At 40.3% G+C, this 14,174-nt stretch overlaps 1 protein-coding gene across 1 annotated transcript in view; it reads right to left on the reverse strand.

Annotated features, from left to right (window-relative positions):
• The window catches only part of TRPM7 (transient receptor potential cation channel subfamily M member 7), a 110,309-nt gene extending 98,966 nt beyond the window's left edge, over positions 1-11,343 (reverse strand). The window contains exon 1 of the mRNA XM_046652252.1: positions 11,084-11,343. Coding sequence (XP_046508208.1) covers positions 11,084-11,086 — 3 coding nt within the window. The 5' untranslated portion in view covers positions 11,087-11,343. The remainder of the gene's footprint in view (positions 1-11,083) is intronic.
• Positions 11,344-14,174: the final 2,831 nt, after the last annotated feature.

Genomic DNA, 14,174 nt, shown 5'->3' on the forward strand with positions numbered 1-14,174 from the left:
TTCTCTATGCAACCTTAATTAAGCATGTTTCTTAACTTTTGTTTCCTTACCTGTAAAACAGGATACTAACAGTACCTATCTCACGTTGCTCTGAAGATTAAACAAAACAATCCATACAAGGTGCTTTTAGCACAATGCCCGGCACGTAGTCAAATCTCAACAATGCCTCAAAATTCCATAAATTATAAATTCTTCTTATCTGTCTACTAGCAATATGGGTACATATGTTATAAGTAAACCCTCTAATCACATCCCACTCTCCAAACAAATCTGTAGCAGCACATCCTTCTTGTCTAGATTCTGATGGCAAAAATTGGGAAAAACATCTATGGGGGTTCTCTCTGACTAACCCTCCCACAGATAACAAAGATAAACTCTGGACAGAATAAAAACAAAAAAACGACTACTTATTGTAATCACTCACGGGCACTGAATAGCAATCAACAGGAGGCAAAAATTGGACAGTCTATACTTGCAATAAAGGAACAGCACTGAGTGAGTTTCCCATTTTCTAAGGCTTTTTGCCTGAAGAATGGCCACCGCTCCACATCTATTGAACAGCTAAAACTCCAATAGAAATCCAAGTACTACTGGCTTGAAGAACCAGAACACCAGGTTCAAAGCATCAACAGCAGCTAGAAAGTGATGTGAAAAGTCCTGCAAAGGAGACAGTCACAGAAAGGGAGCCCTAAATGCTGCAAATTAACTCTGCTCAAATCTCTGGGTGACCCATGAAGTATGTATATATGGGGCAGACTCAAAGCAGCCCAGTTAAGAATAAAATAACTTGGGGCCGGCCCATTGGCGCAGTAGTTAAGTGCGCACGTTCTGCTTTGGCGGCCCAGGGTTCGCCAGTTTGGATCCCAGGTGCGGACATAGCACTGCTTGGCACGCCATGCTGTGGTAGGCACCCCACATATAAAGTAGAGGAAGATGGGCACAGATGTTAGCTCAGGGCCAGTCTTCCTCAGAAAAAGGAGGAGGATTGGCAGCAGTTAGCTCAGGGCTAATCTTCCTTAAAAAAAAGAAAAGAATAAAATAACTGAAGAGATTATTTTTGCTGCCCACTAAAGGAGACAGAGTCTGATATTTGAGTACAGTCAAGTTAATCAACTCCTATCTTAGTCTGCTCAGACTGCCATAACAAATATCCTAAGACTGAGTGGCTTTAAACAACCAAAATTCATTTTCTCACAGTTCTAAAGAATGGAATCCAAGATCAAGGTGTCAGCAGAGTTGGTGTGTGGTGAGTGTCTCCTTGGGTTGCAGACAGCTGTCTTTTCTTGATGTCCTCACAGATGGTAGAGAGACAGCAAGCTCCCTGGTGTCTCTTCTTATAAGGGCCCTATGCTCATCACCTCATCTAACCCTAATTACCTCCCAAAGGGCCCATGTCCAAATACTATCACATTGGGAGTTACGGCTTCAACACTGAATTTGGGGGGAGGAGACACACACACAAATACTCAGTCTATAACAACTAATTAAAAAAAATCAAGTCTTCAGAGGACTATAATAGAACCCAGCATCTCTACAAGGTAACATTCACAATGTCTCTGATACAATCCAAAATTACTAAATATAAGAAGAAACAGGAAAATGTGACCCATACTGAAAAGAAAAGGTAATCAAATTAAAGAGGGGTTTGCCTACTAAGAAAACGCATATGCCTAAAAAAAAATTAAATGACACTACAGACCTAAAAACTTCAAGTTATGCGATAAATTTGTACATAAGTCAACACGCCTGCTAAAAAGGCACAGACAATGACAGAAGAAATTAAGGCTAACCCAAAGCAAAATGTTGAAATAGGCTGGCACTCTCTGACTTCCTCTATCAGAGTCCAATTCATTTCACTTTCTGGCACTGTTATAGGCCCTTACTGTAGAGTTCTGCTCTTACCCTTAACTGGCTGCCAGCTACTTAAGTAATTAACTAATAATTAGATACTACTGATAATTCAGATGTGAACCCTCTAAGAGGGTTTTCGGTTTTTTGAAGAAGAAGAAGAAGATTAGTCCTGAGCTAACATGCACCGCCACCAATCCTGTTTTTTTCTGAGGAAGAGTGGCCCTGAGCTAACACCCGTGGCCAACTTCCTCTACTTTGTATGTGGGACGCCTGCCACAGCATGGCTTGCCAAGCAGTGCGTAGGTCCGCACCCAGGATCTGAACTGGAACCTCGGGCCACCAAAGCAGAACCTGCAAACTTAAGCTCTGTGCCACCAGGCTGGCCCCATAAGAGGGTTCTAAAACACTGTTGAAAAGCCTCTGTGGAATGACAAACAGTTGGTAAAGCTTTATATGTTAAAAAATTAAACTGAATCAAACTCAGACCATGACTATATTTGTAAAGAGAGTCCTACTACACCCAACCTTACTTTCTGTTGGTTTTGCTTCCCTGTTGACCTCACACATATTGCTATCCTGATTGTTTAACAGCCCAGTATTATCCCAGATTTGTGGGACACAAAACGTTTGACAAAGAGAAGTGTGAGCATGGACTCCAAGATATTAAATAAATGAACACTAGGCACATGGAGTCTTAAAAATGGCCAACCGAGGGCCCGGCCCCATGGCTGAGTGGTGAAGTTCCCGCACTCCACTGAGGCGGCCCAGGGTTTCACCAGTTCAAATCCTGGGCATGGACATGGCACCGCTCATTAAGCCATGCTGAGGTGGCGTCCCACATGCCACAACTAGAAGGACCCACAACTAAGAATATACAACTATGTACTGGGGGGCTTTGGGGAGAAAAAGGAAAGAAATTAAATCTTCAAAAAAAAAAATGGCCAACCTCAACTTAGCTCAAACAGTAGTAATTTTTTCCTCAGGCATTCTAGATAAAGTCTTAAAAGAATAATTCATTTTAACATAAAGAATTATTAGTAAAATGAAAAGGGATCAAAACTCATCTTCTTAGGATAAAAGAGGTAATAAGTATGTTGGCCAAAAAAAAAATCGAACATTTAAAATTTCTTATGCAAAGTCAAGAAACTTTACCTAAACAGCTATGATTGCTAAAAAAGCAAAATAAATATATTGACACAGGAGAAGACAGACAGAACAACGAAATAAATAGCTTAGAAACAGAAACTTCCATTTAGGAAACTTGGCATGTGATGAAGACAAATACCAATCAGGAGAAGATATTAACTATTATACTATATATATATATATATATACACACACACACACACATATATGAACTATCACACTAAATCGAAAAATGAATACTAGATGGATTAAAGTCAAAATGCGAAAAGTAAAACTTTAAAACTTCTGCAAAAAAAAGAATAAATATTATGACCTCAGGATAAGAAAAAGTACATGGTATAAAGAAAATACTGATAAATTATTACAGTAAAATTAAAAACCAATGTAGGGGGCCAGCCCTGCGGTCTAGTGGCTAAGTTTGGCACGTTCCACTTCCGTGGCCCGGGTTCAGTTCCTGGGGGCAGATCTACACCACTTGTCAGTGGCCATGCTATGGCTGTGACCCACAAACAAAACAGAGGAAGACTGGCACAGATGTTAGCTCAGGGACAATCTTCCTCAGGCAAAAAGAGGAAGATTGGTGACAGATGTTAGCTCAGGGTCGATCTCCCTCAGGGGGAAAAAAAACAATGTATATCAATGCCTAAAACTAAATAAATAGCCTACCATTAACAAAGTGAAAAATTAAAAAGCTAAAGACTGAAGAAGATATTTGCAACCCATAAAACCAAATAAGATTAGTATCCAGGATACATAAACAACTTCTACAAGTAAATAAATAAGAAAGGATAACCCAACAGAAAATTGAGCAAAGGTTATAAACAGGCAATTCACCAGAAAGGAGGCAACCACAGCCAAAAACCTGTAACCTGAAATGACATTCAACATTATTAGTAGCCAGGGACATGCAAATTAAAACAATGAGGAACTATCTAACATTCATGAGTCTGGCAAAATAAAAGAACCTAATCAACAAAGTGTTGGCAAAGATGTTGGGAAAAAATGGGAATTCTCATATACTTTTATAGAGAGTGTAAACCACACAATTACTTTGGTCAACACTTTGGCAAGATCTATAAAGTTTAAGATGCAGCTACCCTACAACCCAGCAACTCTACTTCTAGATATACGTACCCTAGAAAAATCCTCACACTTGTACTTTAGATGATACATTCAAGAAGCCTCCACTATTTTTTGTTAAAAAAAAAAAAAAAAGACAAAAAACCTGGAAACAACCTAAATGCCTTCTAACAGTAAAATGGACAACATATAGCATATTTGTATAATACAATAATATAGAGCAGTCAAAAGTTACAAACTAGACCTTACATGTATTAACATGAATAAACCTCCAAAACCTAATGTTGACTAAAAGGAAAACAACAAAATCCATAAAAAGATGTACATGATTTCATATACATAAAATTTAGGAATATCAAAAAATCATTATATATTATATATAATCTTTGTGACAACACTAAAAAGGCATGCAAAGGAACAATAAAGACTAAATTTAGGATGATGATATGTCTGCAGAAGTAGAAAGTAGAATAGGATTTTGATGGGGTACACGGGAGGCTTCAATTTTATCTGTAATATTTTATTGCTTAAGCTGGGTGGTAGGTACATGGATATTATGATACCTATATTATGATTTATACACTTTATATATCTGAATTCCATAACAAAGACAGAATTACCAAAGAAGTCAAATTATATACATTTATTTTAAAATATTATGTACTTGCATCAACAGTACAATTTAAATTCTTCACTTTTATTCCTGGCTCCTTGTTACCTAATAAAATATTTTTCCCAAAACAACAGAATATGTTGAATTAAATGGATCCATCACATATAGCCAATTCAATGACCGATGATATGTTTTCAGATAATGTCACAAAAATTAATCTGAAAGAGAGAAATCTAAAGAAAACATTAGGACATTCTCTATTACAAAACTCAAGCCTTTATATTGTGAGTAATCCATATCAACCCATTCTCTATCCTTGAGTAGTGTGATGATACTTTGTTGATAGATTCATGATAGGTTTCTATGGTTTTTATTAAAGAGTTCTACCCATCACAGAAATCTATTTAGTTTAATTAAAGGCTTTTCCAATCTACTAAAGATCCCCTCAGACCAGGAAGTCTGCACTTTGCCAAAATACAATGTGTACAATTGAGTTGTGAATAACCTATCCTAAGGTTATTACATGGAAATTTAGTCATAAAGGAAATTCTACTAGGTTTTATAGCTTTTGAAGAAAATATAGTATAATAAATGTTTTTTAAAAGGTAATATTTTTTTATAATGTACAACTGAAATTTCACAAGGTTGTAAACTATCATAATCTTAAAAAAAGTAACACTTTTTAAAATGACATTAACCTTTTTAATTAACATAACATCTGTCATCTGAGATCTCACAAATATACATGCCCCTGAATATCAAGATCCTTCTCCAAGTTTCTATAATTTGGCAAGTCAACACTTACTCTAACACTTATTAGCCTTATGACCTTTGGTGAGTGATTCTGCTTCTCTGTCCCTTATATAAATAATGGAGAAAAAGTGTCTACTTCAGAGAGTTTTCTTGAGAGTTAATATATGTGATACATGTAAAACATTTAGAACAACAGCCACAGCTAAAGGATAATACATGTTAGCTAATATCATGAAAATCTGTCTAAAGTCTATCATGTACACACTTTTCTTAGTCTAGAGTACCTTCTGGCTATTGGGTATGCTAAATTATACTCTTAAAGACAAGGAAGACCGTTGGTTCACATACTAAAGGGTAATTTACAGCCTATCTTTCTAGTCTAGTTAATGTTCCTCCAACCTCCTCCTTATAGGAACAGTTTGGTTCTCAGATAACTTTCCTTCCACCATTCTCAACATACTACCAAATTGTCAGAGGAAAGTAGGTAACTAAGCTTACTAAATTTCACTTCGCACGTATTTTTCAATCGGTGAACTCTAGGCTCAAGATTGATATATTCCCGATAATGGCTTGGCTCAAAAGACTTTTTTCTTTCCATGAGGAGCTGGGTTTCCAACGTTGAGGTTTCCAGAAGTCTGGCAGCTGGACAGTCAAGGTGTTAAGTTATTGACACGTTTTCATGATGCAAGGATGGACAAATAGTGTTTACAGTCTTTAATCTTCATATTGTTCCTGAGGTCAAATAGAGGAAAGATCATCATCTGCCTTTTACAGAAAGAGTAACAGTGATGCTCATAAAAGAGTGTGACTTGGCAAAAATGCTCAGGTGAAGAGATAAGCCAGGTGATAGACAAGGTGAAGCCTATCAACTTCAAAGAACTGCTTACCGCCATATACCAAAATTTCTTCAACGTGGTTCTAAAACCTCTAAATGGTCAGGAAACTAAACACACATTCCCCAAAAACATCCAGAGTAATTTTCTAAATCCAAGATGAACTGAACCAAAGGGTCAACAAAATATCTAAAAGTACTAACTTAACTCAAATTAGAACCAGTCATTTCTCATAAACTAGAAGAGGTCCAACCAATTCTCCAAGTCAAACATTTCATTCATATTCAAACTAATCGAATAATGTAAAGCCCCTTCTAAAAGTGACATATGGAAGTTCTTTTATATCAACTCACATAAATGACTCAATTCAAATCCCCACAGATAGCCAAATGATGCTCATATTCTAAAGTAATCTTAACCACTCTGAATTTTGCTTTCAGGTACCATACTTAAAACAGACATTTAAGGAACAGTCACTCAAAAAAAAGACGACTGTAAAATTTAATCACAGGCTGAGAGCTTCCTCCAAAGAGAAAGGGGAAAGAGAAACTCAGAATGAAGTAACACATCAATGGTAATAATCATCAATGGCTACTACTGATACTATTATATGAATGTCTGACAGGGAACTTCACAACTGAAAGATCAGGCAGCTGACACCACCAAGCGACTGGTCAATCTTGTTTTGTTTGTTTGTTTTTTTGAGGAAGATTAGCCCTGAGCTAATATTCGTGCCCATATTCCTCTGCTTTATATGTGGGACCCCTACCACAGCATGGCTTTTGCCAAGCAGTGCCATGTCTGCACCTGGGATCCGAACAGGTGAGCCCCAGGCCCCGAGAAGGGGAACGTGCAAACTTAACTGCTGCGCCACCAGGCCAGCCCCGCAATTAGTCAATCTTAACATCAGAAAAAAGAAAAACAACCAGACAGCAGAAGCCTCTTAATGTGCTGCAATTCAAAGTACATAGAACTACCTGTGAAGTATTCTTGCCAAAATATCAAACTAGAATCTGATCGAGTCTTTAGATTAACCACTAATTTACAGGAAATACAGAGGAGAAAGGAACACGTTACATGACAGTATATGGATGCATTCAACAAAATCCAAACTGTGGGAAATTCTACAGGGCAAATGATCCAAACCTTTTCAATAAATAAATGGTAAATGACAAGACAAGAAAAGAAGGAGGTACTGGAGACTGAAAGACTTACTTATCAACCAAGTGCTGTGTGAAATTCTTTGGATTCTGACTGAACAAACCAACTGAAAAAAATGAGACAACCAGGGAAATACATTGAATAGTTAATGATTTTAAAGGATTATTAATTTTTTAGGTGTGCTAATAGTCCTGTGGATATGCTAAGAGCCCTTATTTCTTTAGAGATACACACAATTAAGTATTTGTAGATGAGATATGTCTGGGATCTGCTTTTAAATTATCCAGTTGAGGGGGAATGGGAGGGATAATAGAAGAAATAAAATTCACATGTTTCAAACTGTTGAAACTGGTTACAGGTATATGATGATTCACTTTATTATTATATCTCTGTATGTTTGAAATCTCCCATTTTAGAATGTTAGAGAGTATCAGAGCACTAGATCAAAACTATCTATAACGGGTAAAACTCAAAGTTAAATTTTGCAAGCGCTTGCTTCAATAGACCTTCATTTAAAAATCAAAACCAAAAATGCACATTTTAAGTATGGCCTTTAATATTAAATTTGCACATTTTAAGTAATGAGTTCAACTATTACATGTTTTCATTTTATGTCTTGTTCTTATTATTGACATTTGCCAACACACACATGCACACTCACACACACTACTCCACAAAAGTAACCAAGTTCTGAATATTTCAACTGTTAAACATCTTAATCTGTTCCTTCTTTTTTTACTACTACTTTATTTCAAGCCCCTAACATTTTGGTCAGAGTCTTGCTATAGCCTCCTCCTTATGGGTCTCTCTCTTTTCACTTTAAAGACACACCAATTCACCCTCCATAGTGTTTCCTTAAGTGATTCACCAACATCTCCAGAACAAACTCCAAACTCCTTTGTATCCATTGCCCTCAGAAATCTGGTCCTTGCCTATTTTTCTAACACTCACACCAGTACCCCATATCATCCCATATTCCACTCACTCCAATCTACGTACAGTACCTGCACAGTAGTTCCCAGAATAAACTAAGGATGCTCTTCTCTTCTAAAGCTCAGTTGCCCTTAGACTTAAATCGCCAATGAAACACTCCTTCTATTTCCAAGTTAATTCCGATAGCTATTGACTTCAAGACTCACCTCTACTATAAGCTCCTTTGCAAGCCTACCCAGGCCTTCCTTTCTCTCTCCCTGATTACCTTATACTTTCACAGTAATCTATGCAATAGTTTCACACTATCCCTTTTTCTGCATATTCACACTGCCCTTGAAGACTATTAAGTATCACAGTGCCCGCGCAACATAGTAGACACTAAATGTTTGTTTTATGAAGTAATATATGCATCTTCCATTGACAAAAGACAGGTAGATCTTTTATAAATTACATTTATAAATATAAGCTGTTTTAAAGTGGGAAACTTGTCTAACACACCTTTGTTCCTCCAATGCCTATAATAGTGCTTGAAATATATTAAACATTAAATGAGTGATTGTCAAACAAAACAAATTTTTCCAGTAGTCATGGCAGATAATTTTGTACAAAATTTGACTCCACTCCAGTTTCTGAACTTGTATTTCTTGGTATTTTGTTTTGCATTGTTTTTTGGTGAATTGGCTGATTAGTTTTAAATGTTTTTAAAATGTAGAAAAATTTTGTATGCTTACTTTCAGTGTCAAAGAAGAAAGTGATTACCAGAAGCAAATGCCTTAAATAAGAGTTTACAGTAAGAATTAAAGTGTAGATACAACATACTTAGGTGAACTTTTAGCCTAAAAGTTGAGGAGGCTCAACAAATTATCATTATTGGAGAACCCCAGTTTTAGGTTATCCTAAGCTTTCACTATAATTTAATTGGAAATTGAAAAGAAAATAACACAATTCAGTAGCAGTCAGGATGCAAGTAATGTAAAAAATAAAATAAAATCAGAGCATTAATTTCAAATTTTAAAGTGAGAATTTCTCCCTGTAGAATCAACAGGATTGTTAACAGCAGGTACAAACAATACTGAGTTCCTATTATGGGCCAAGTACAGTGCGCGATTCATGTATAAAAACATACTGTTTAGGGGAGCGCATCTGCTATAAAAAAGACTGGACATAAATGGAAAGGCAGGAGAAACACAGAACACGTCCTAATTTCTGAAGGCTGGGTTTCAAAGTATGTATATAGGAGGACATCAAGGTAAGAGGTTAGATTTAAGAAGAGCACCTGAGGTAAGACTAACACTTAGAGACTTTCATTAGAAAGTCACCAGATCCAAAGGTGCCTGGTTGCTGTAATAAAACCTTAGGAAGTAATGGTTCTGAAGATGATGAATCATCTTCATTTCCATCTTCTAACGTATCTAAATTTTTTCAAAACACCAAAATGATTGGTTCAAATTAACTCTATTTACCATCTAAAGAGGAAAACCAGACACATCACTGAAGAGTCACTATTAATGGTTTGCTTTTTTAAACAAAACGCACTTTGACTCAACTCTTCCCCCTAAAACAGATTTCCTGAAAATCCATTTAAGTAATAAATTTAAAAATTTAGCGTCGGAAGAGAAACTTAAGAAATCCTTCTTTTAAAAATCAGGAAAGAGGTAAAATGACGTTTTTATTGACTTTACATTACGAAAGAAGGTGGAAAATAGTGGAAGGTGCACTATTTATCCAAAGTATAACTGTATTCGTGGTTTCAGTTCTGTACGGCACTTGATTTAGCTTCTAGAGAAAAGTAAACCTGCCAGACTCCAGCAGAGGGAGAATTGTTTGCAGGAAGCCGATCAAGTTAAGTACTGACCAGAAATACCTACCCAGCTCTTCACGTCCCTGATCTAACTAACTTTCATTTGTAAGATATCTTTAAATTTGATCCCAGGACCTAACAAAAAAGCTCTCTCAAAAGCTGCAATGCACCGCATCCCCCTCTCTCCACTCTGCGCCTTCGGTTTCAAACACCGACAACTCTTCTCTAAGGCAACGGATGAGGGAGTTCGCCAGAAATCCAGACGACACATCGCCTCGGGACCTACAGCAGCGCCCTCATAAAACCCTTAATGCTTGCTAAAGAAAATTCCAAACCAGATCCACCGTCCACAGCGTCCAGTCCCTCCCCTCTGGCTCCAAAAGTAAAATGTACCTGTGGAGTGTCCGCTGCGCAGCACACAAGTCACGGCTCCAACCCAGTGTCCTCTACTCCCTTTTTGTTCCCTCCCTGCCCGCCCTCCCTTTGCATGCAGAACTTGAGCAGAGCATTTGGCTCCCTCGTCTGCCAGCAACTGGCGCCAGGAGGAACACATTCCCGGGGGATGCGGCGCTGGGAGCGCTGCATCTAGCGCGCTGCGGCCGCCGGCTCGGCCAGGTACTCCCCAGCCCGCGCCTCTGCCGCCTCGAGGGGCCCTCGCTGGAGCCACGGCTCCGCTCCGGGGATTCCCGCGACGAGCTGTCGCGTCAGATCTGCTAGCGGCTCCCTGCCCCTCACCCCCGAACGCAACACACGCCCGTCCCGCCAGGGCTAGTCCGGAAGCCTCCAGGCAGCGCGGAGGTCCCTCGCCCCGGGAAGCACGGCGGCGCGCACACACGCTGGCCCGCCAGGTCCTCCCCTTCCCGGCCCGCACCCGCAGGGCCATTCCCCGCCCGGCCTGCGTGGGTCCAGTACCATTCTCCTCACGGGGCGGTCTCCGGAAGGGCAGCAACTCCACCTCCTCCTCCTCCGCGGCCTGTAGCCATCTATCGGGAAGCGTCTCCGGAGGCGGCAGCAGAGGCCGCCGGACGAGGACAGCCCAGGGAAACCTTCTCAGCACTAACTCAGCTCCGGCGCTAGCAGCAGAAGCCGAGTCTTTCATAATTGTGCGACCAACTCCTCCGGGTGACTGGCCACAGGGACGCGCCCGCGCCCGCCTCCGCCGGCGACGGGGCTGTAGGCGGACCACGTGAGGGGCGCGTCGTGTGCGTCGCCGCCCGCCGGGGGGTCACGTGAAGGGCGCGCGCTCCCTCCCTCCCAGGCCGCGGCCCTGCGCACGCGCGCACGCACCGTGCACGAGCACCCCCCGCCCCCCAATCCGTTCCTCTCCCGGTTTCCCGAGGCAGCGCGGGTGTCCTCCACAGGTCTCCGTGGAGTACCTAGGCGAGACTTGCACGAAGTCTGGCTCAGCCCAGGGGATGGAACTTGACGAAGCAATAGTTGAGGGTTACGGGTCCAGGTCTCTGGGATGCAGCGTGGAGTGGCAGCGTGGTCTCATCTACCCTAACGGGGCCTGGCCTCTGCCTGCTCTCTCGAGCGGCGTTTCCCAGCCCCTTCTCGGTGCCTCAAAGCGGATGGAGGCTTTCAGCACTCTCTCCTCGTCCAAAGTGCGAAATCATCTTCTTACCCCAAATCATGTTCTTCCTCTAACTTCCCTTGTATGTGCCTGCAAAATTTCTTCCTCTGGCTTTATCTGTGGGCACCATCCTTTCCTCCGGAGGGATCGCCCGCAGACACGCATGCACCACATAGCTTAACCAAAGACTATGGGTTGTTCTAACACCTGTCTTTCCTTTGCCTTTGCTATCATACCAGCCCAGATTTGACAATTTATTAGCGATAGGTTACTAAATGATGCTTTTCACACATCACCTTACTGTTCCCGAAAAACTTCAAGAGGAAAGAGTTTGACCCTCTGTGATCTGACTTTGATCTCTTTTTTTAAACAGCTTTATCGAGGAATAATTGACATGCAATAAGCTACACATATTTAAATGTATAACTTGATAAGTGTTGACATATGTATACACCCATGAAATCCCCACAATCAAGACAGTGAGTATATTCATCAGCCCCAAGTTTCCTTCTTGCCCTTTGTAAACCCCCATCCTGTCCCTCCCCATCCCCACCCCTCAGCAACTACTAATCTGCTTTCTGTCACTATAGATTTGTTTGCATATTCCAGAGTTTTATATAATGGAATCATAAAATGTGCTATTTTTTTTTTGGTCTGGCTTCTTTCACCAAGTGTAACTGTATGTTATGTTACACAGTTCACTGAAGTAGGATCTTCTCTCCAACAAAACTGAATCACCCGTTGTTTTCCCTAGCAAGCTTTGGCCATGCTTGTGAACAATCTTCAGGTGTTGTGTATTCTTTCCCCCTCTGGCAGGTCCAGCAGGACCAATGTTAAAAAACGTTTTCATACATGCGTCATACCGTTCCTACTACATTATCAGACCCTTGGGGAAGGGATCTTAGCTAATTTATGTATATAGTCAATAAATGTTTATTATCTAGATCTCAAGCTGGGCCTACGCATGTCCTGCCTTTAGGGAGTTTATAATCTAAAAGGTGGAGACAAACCAGAAAATCAAAATATAATGAGAGAAGAGTACGTTGTTTTCCTCAGTCTTTGTGACTCTGCCTTTTTGTACCCACAAGTGCTTCACTCCTTGCTTGGGTGATATAGGAAGGAAACAAGAACAGCTCTGTGACACGTGATCTCCAGAACTCTTTGGTAAATGGGAGCATTTAGTTTAGAGTTAGAAATGGGGAACAGGATTATTCCTTAATTGAATTAATGAAAAAAAAATTATTAATTTACAGGTGATCAGACAGCCCTGGAGTTCACATATGCTAACTGACAGAGAGCAATCAATTCATTTTTTAAAAAGTATTGAGTTCCTAAGAATATATCAGGAACAGTCCTGTTCAATGTTCAGTGATGAACAAGATGGATAAATACAGTGTTTTAAAAAATGTTCCTCAAATGCCCTCTCTCTCATTTCTTTCCCACAGGGGCTGTGTTTCCATTTTGGTCAGTGGCATCTCTGTTTCCCACTCTCACTGGAGCACATACTCATTCTCCTCCCTGTCTTTGCCCAATCATTTGCAGAGATTCAATTCAGCAGACATTGACTTCTATACTCTGTTTAAAGCACTAAGTGAATTTCTACGAGTGATAACAAGATGAAAAGGCATGGTACTGTACCAACTCTTGGATTTTTAGCTCTCAATCTAGTGCATGCATTCTCAATCTTAAAGGAGTGATATCACCCACAAGGAAGTGAAAATTGATTCTGGAGGGGAGGGTGAAAAATATTGCTCTTTTGGGGCCGGCGCGGTGGTGCAGCTGTTAAGTGCACACGTTCTGCTTCGGCGGCCTGGGGTTCGCCGGTTCAGATCCCAGGTGCGGACATGGCACCGCTTGGCACACCATGCTGTGGTAGGCGTCCCACATATAAAGGAGAGGAAGATGAGCACGGATGTTAGCTCAGGGCCAGGCTTCCTCAGCAAAAAGAGGTGGACTGGCAGTAGTTAGCTCAGGGCTAAAGCTTCCTCAAAAAAAAAATATATTACTCTTTTTATATGAAGTACAGATATACATAGAGAACACAAACATTAAAATTTCATTAAGGTGGGTGCAATTAGGAAAAACATGGCTAAAAAGACTCTATAGTGGAGTGGTAATAAACAAAGGGTGAGAAACACTGGTCTGATGGGACAGAGATAACTACAAGCCTAACTCATAATGAAGATAAATGTTATTATTGCTGTGTTAGCACCAACCTGTAACAGGGCCTTCAATGTTCCTCACTTCCTGGTATTCTCACCCCTCTGTATTCTCCTCCCATATTGAATAGGGCTAACCTGTGTAATCAATGGGATATCGTGGAAATGACAATGTGTGACTTCTAAGGCTTGTTCATAAAAGACATTTTGGCTTCCACCTTGCTCTTTTAGATCACTCACTCTGGGGGAAGCCAGCTGCCATGTCATAAGG

Source organism: Equus quagga, chromosome 2 (assembly GCF_021613505.1).
Source record: "Equus quagga isolate Etosha38 chromosome 2, UCLA_HA_Equagga_1.0, whole genome shotgun sequence".
Taxonomy (NCBI): Eukaryota; Metazoa; Chordata; class Mammalia; order Perissodactyla; family Equidae; genus Equus; species Equus quagga.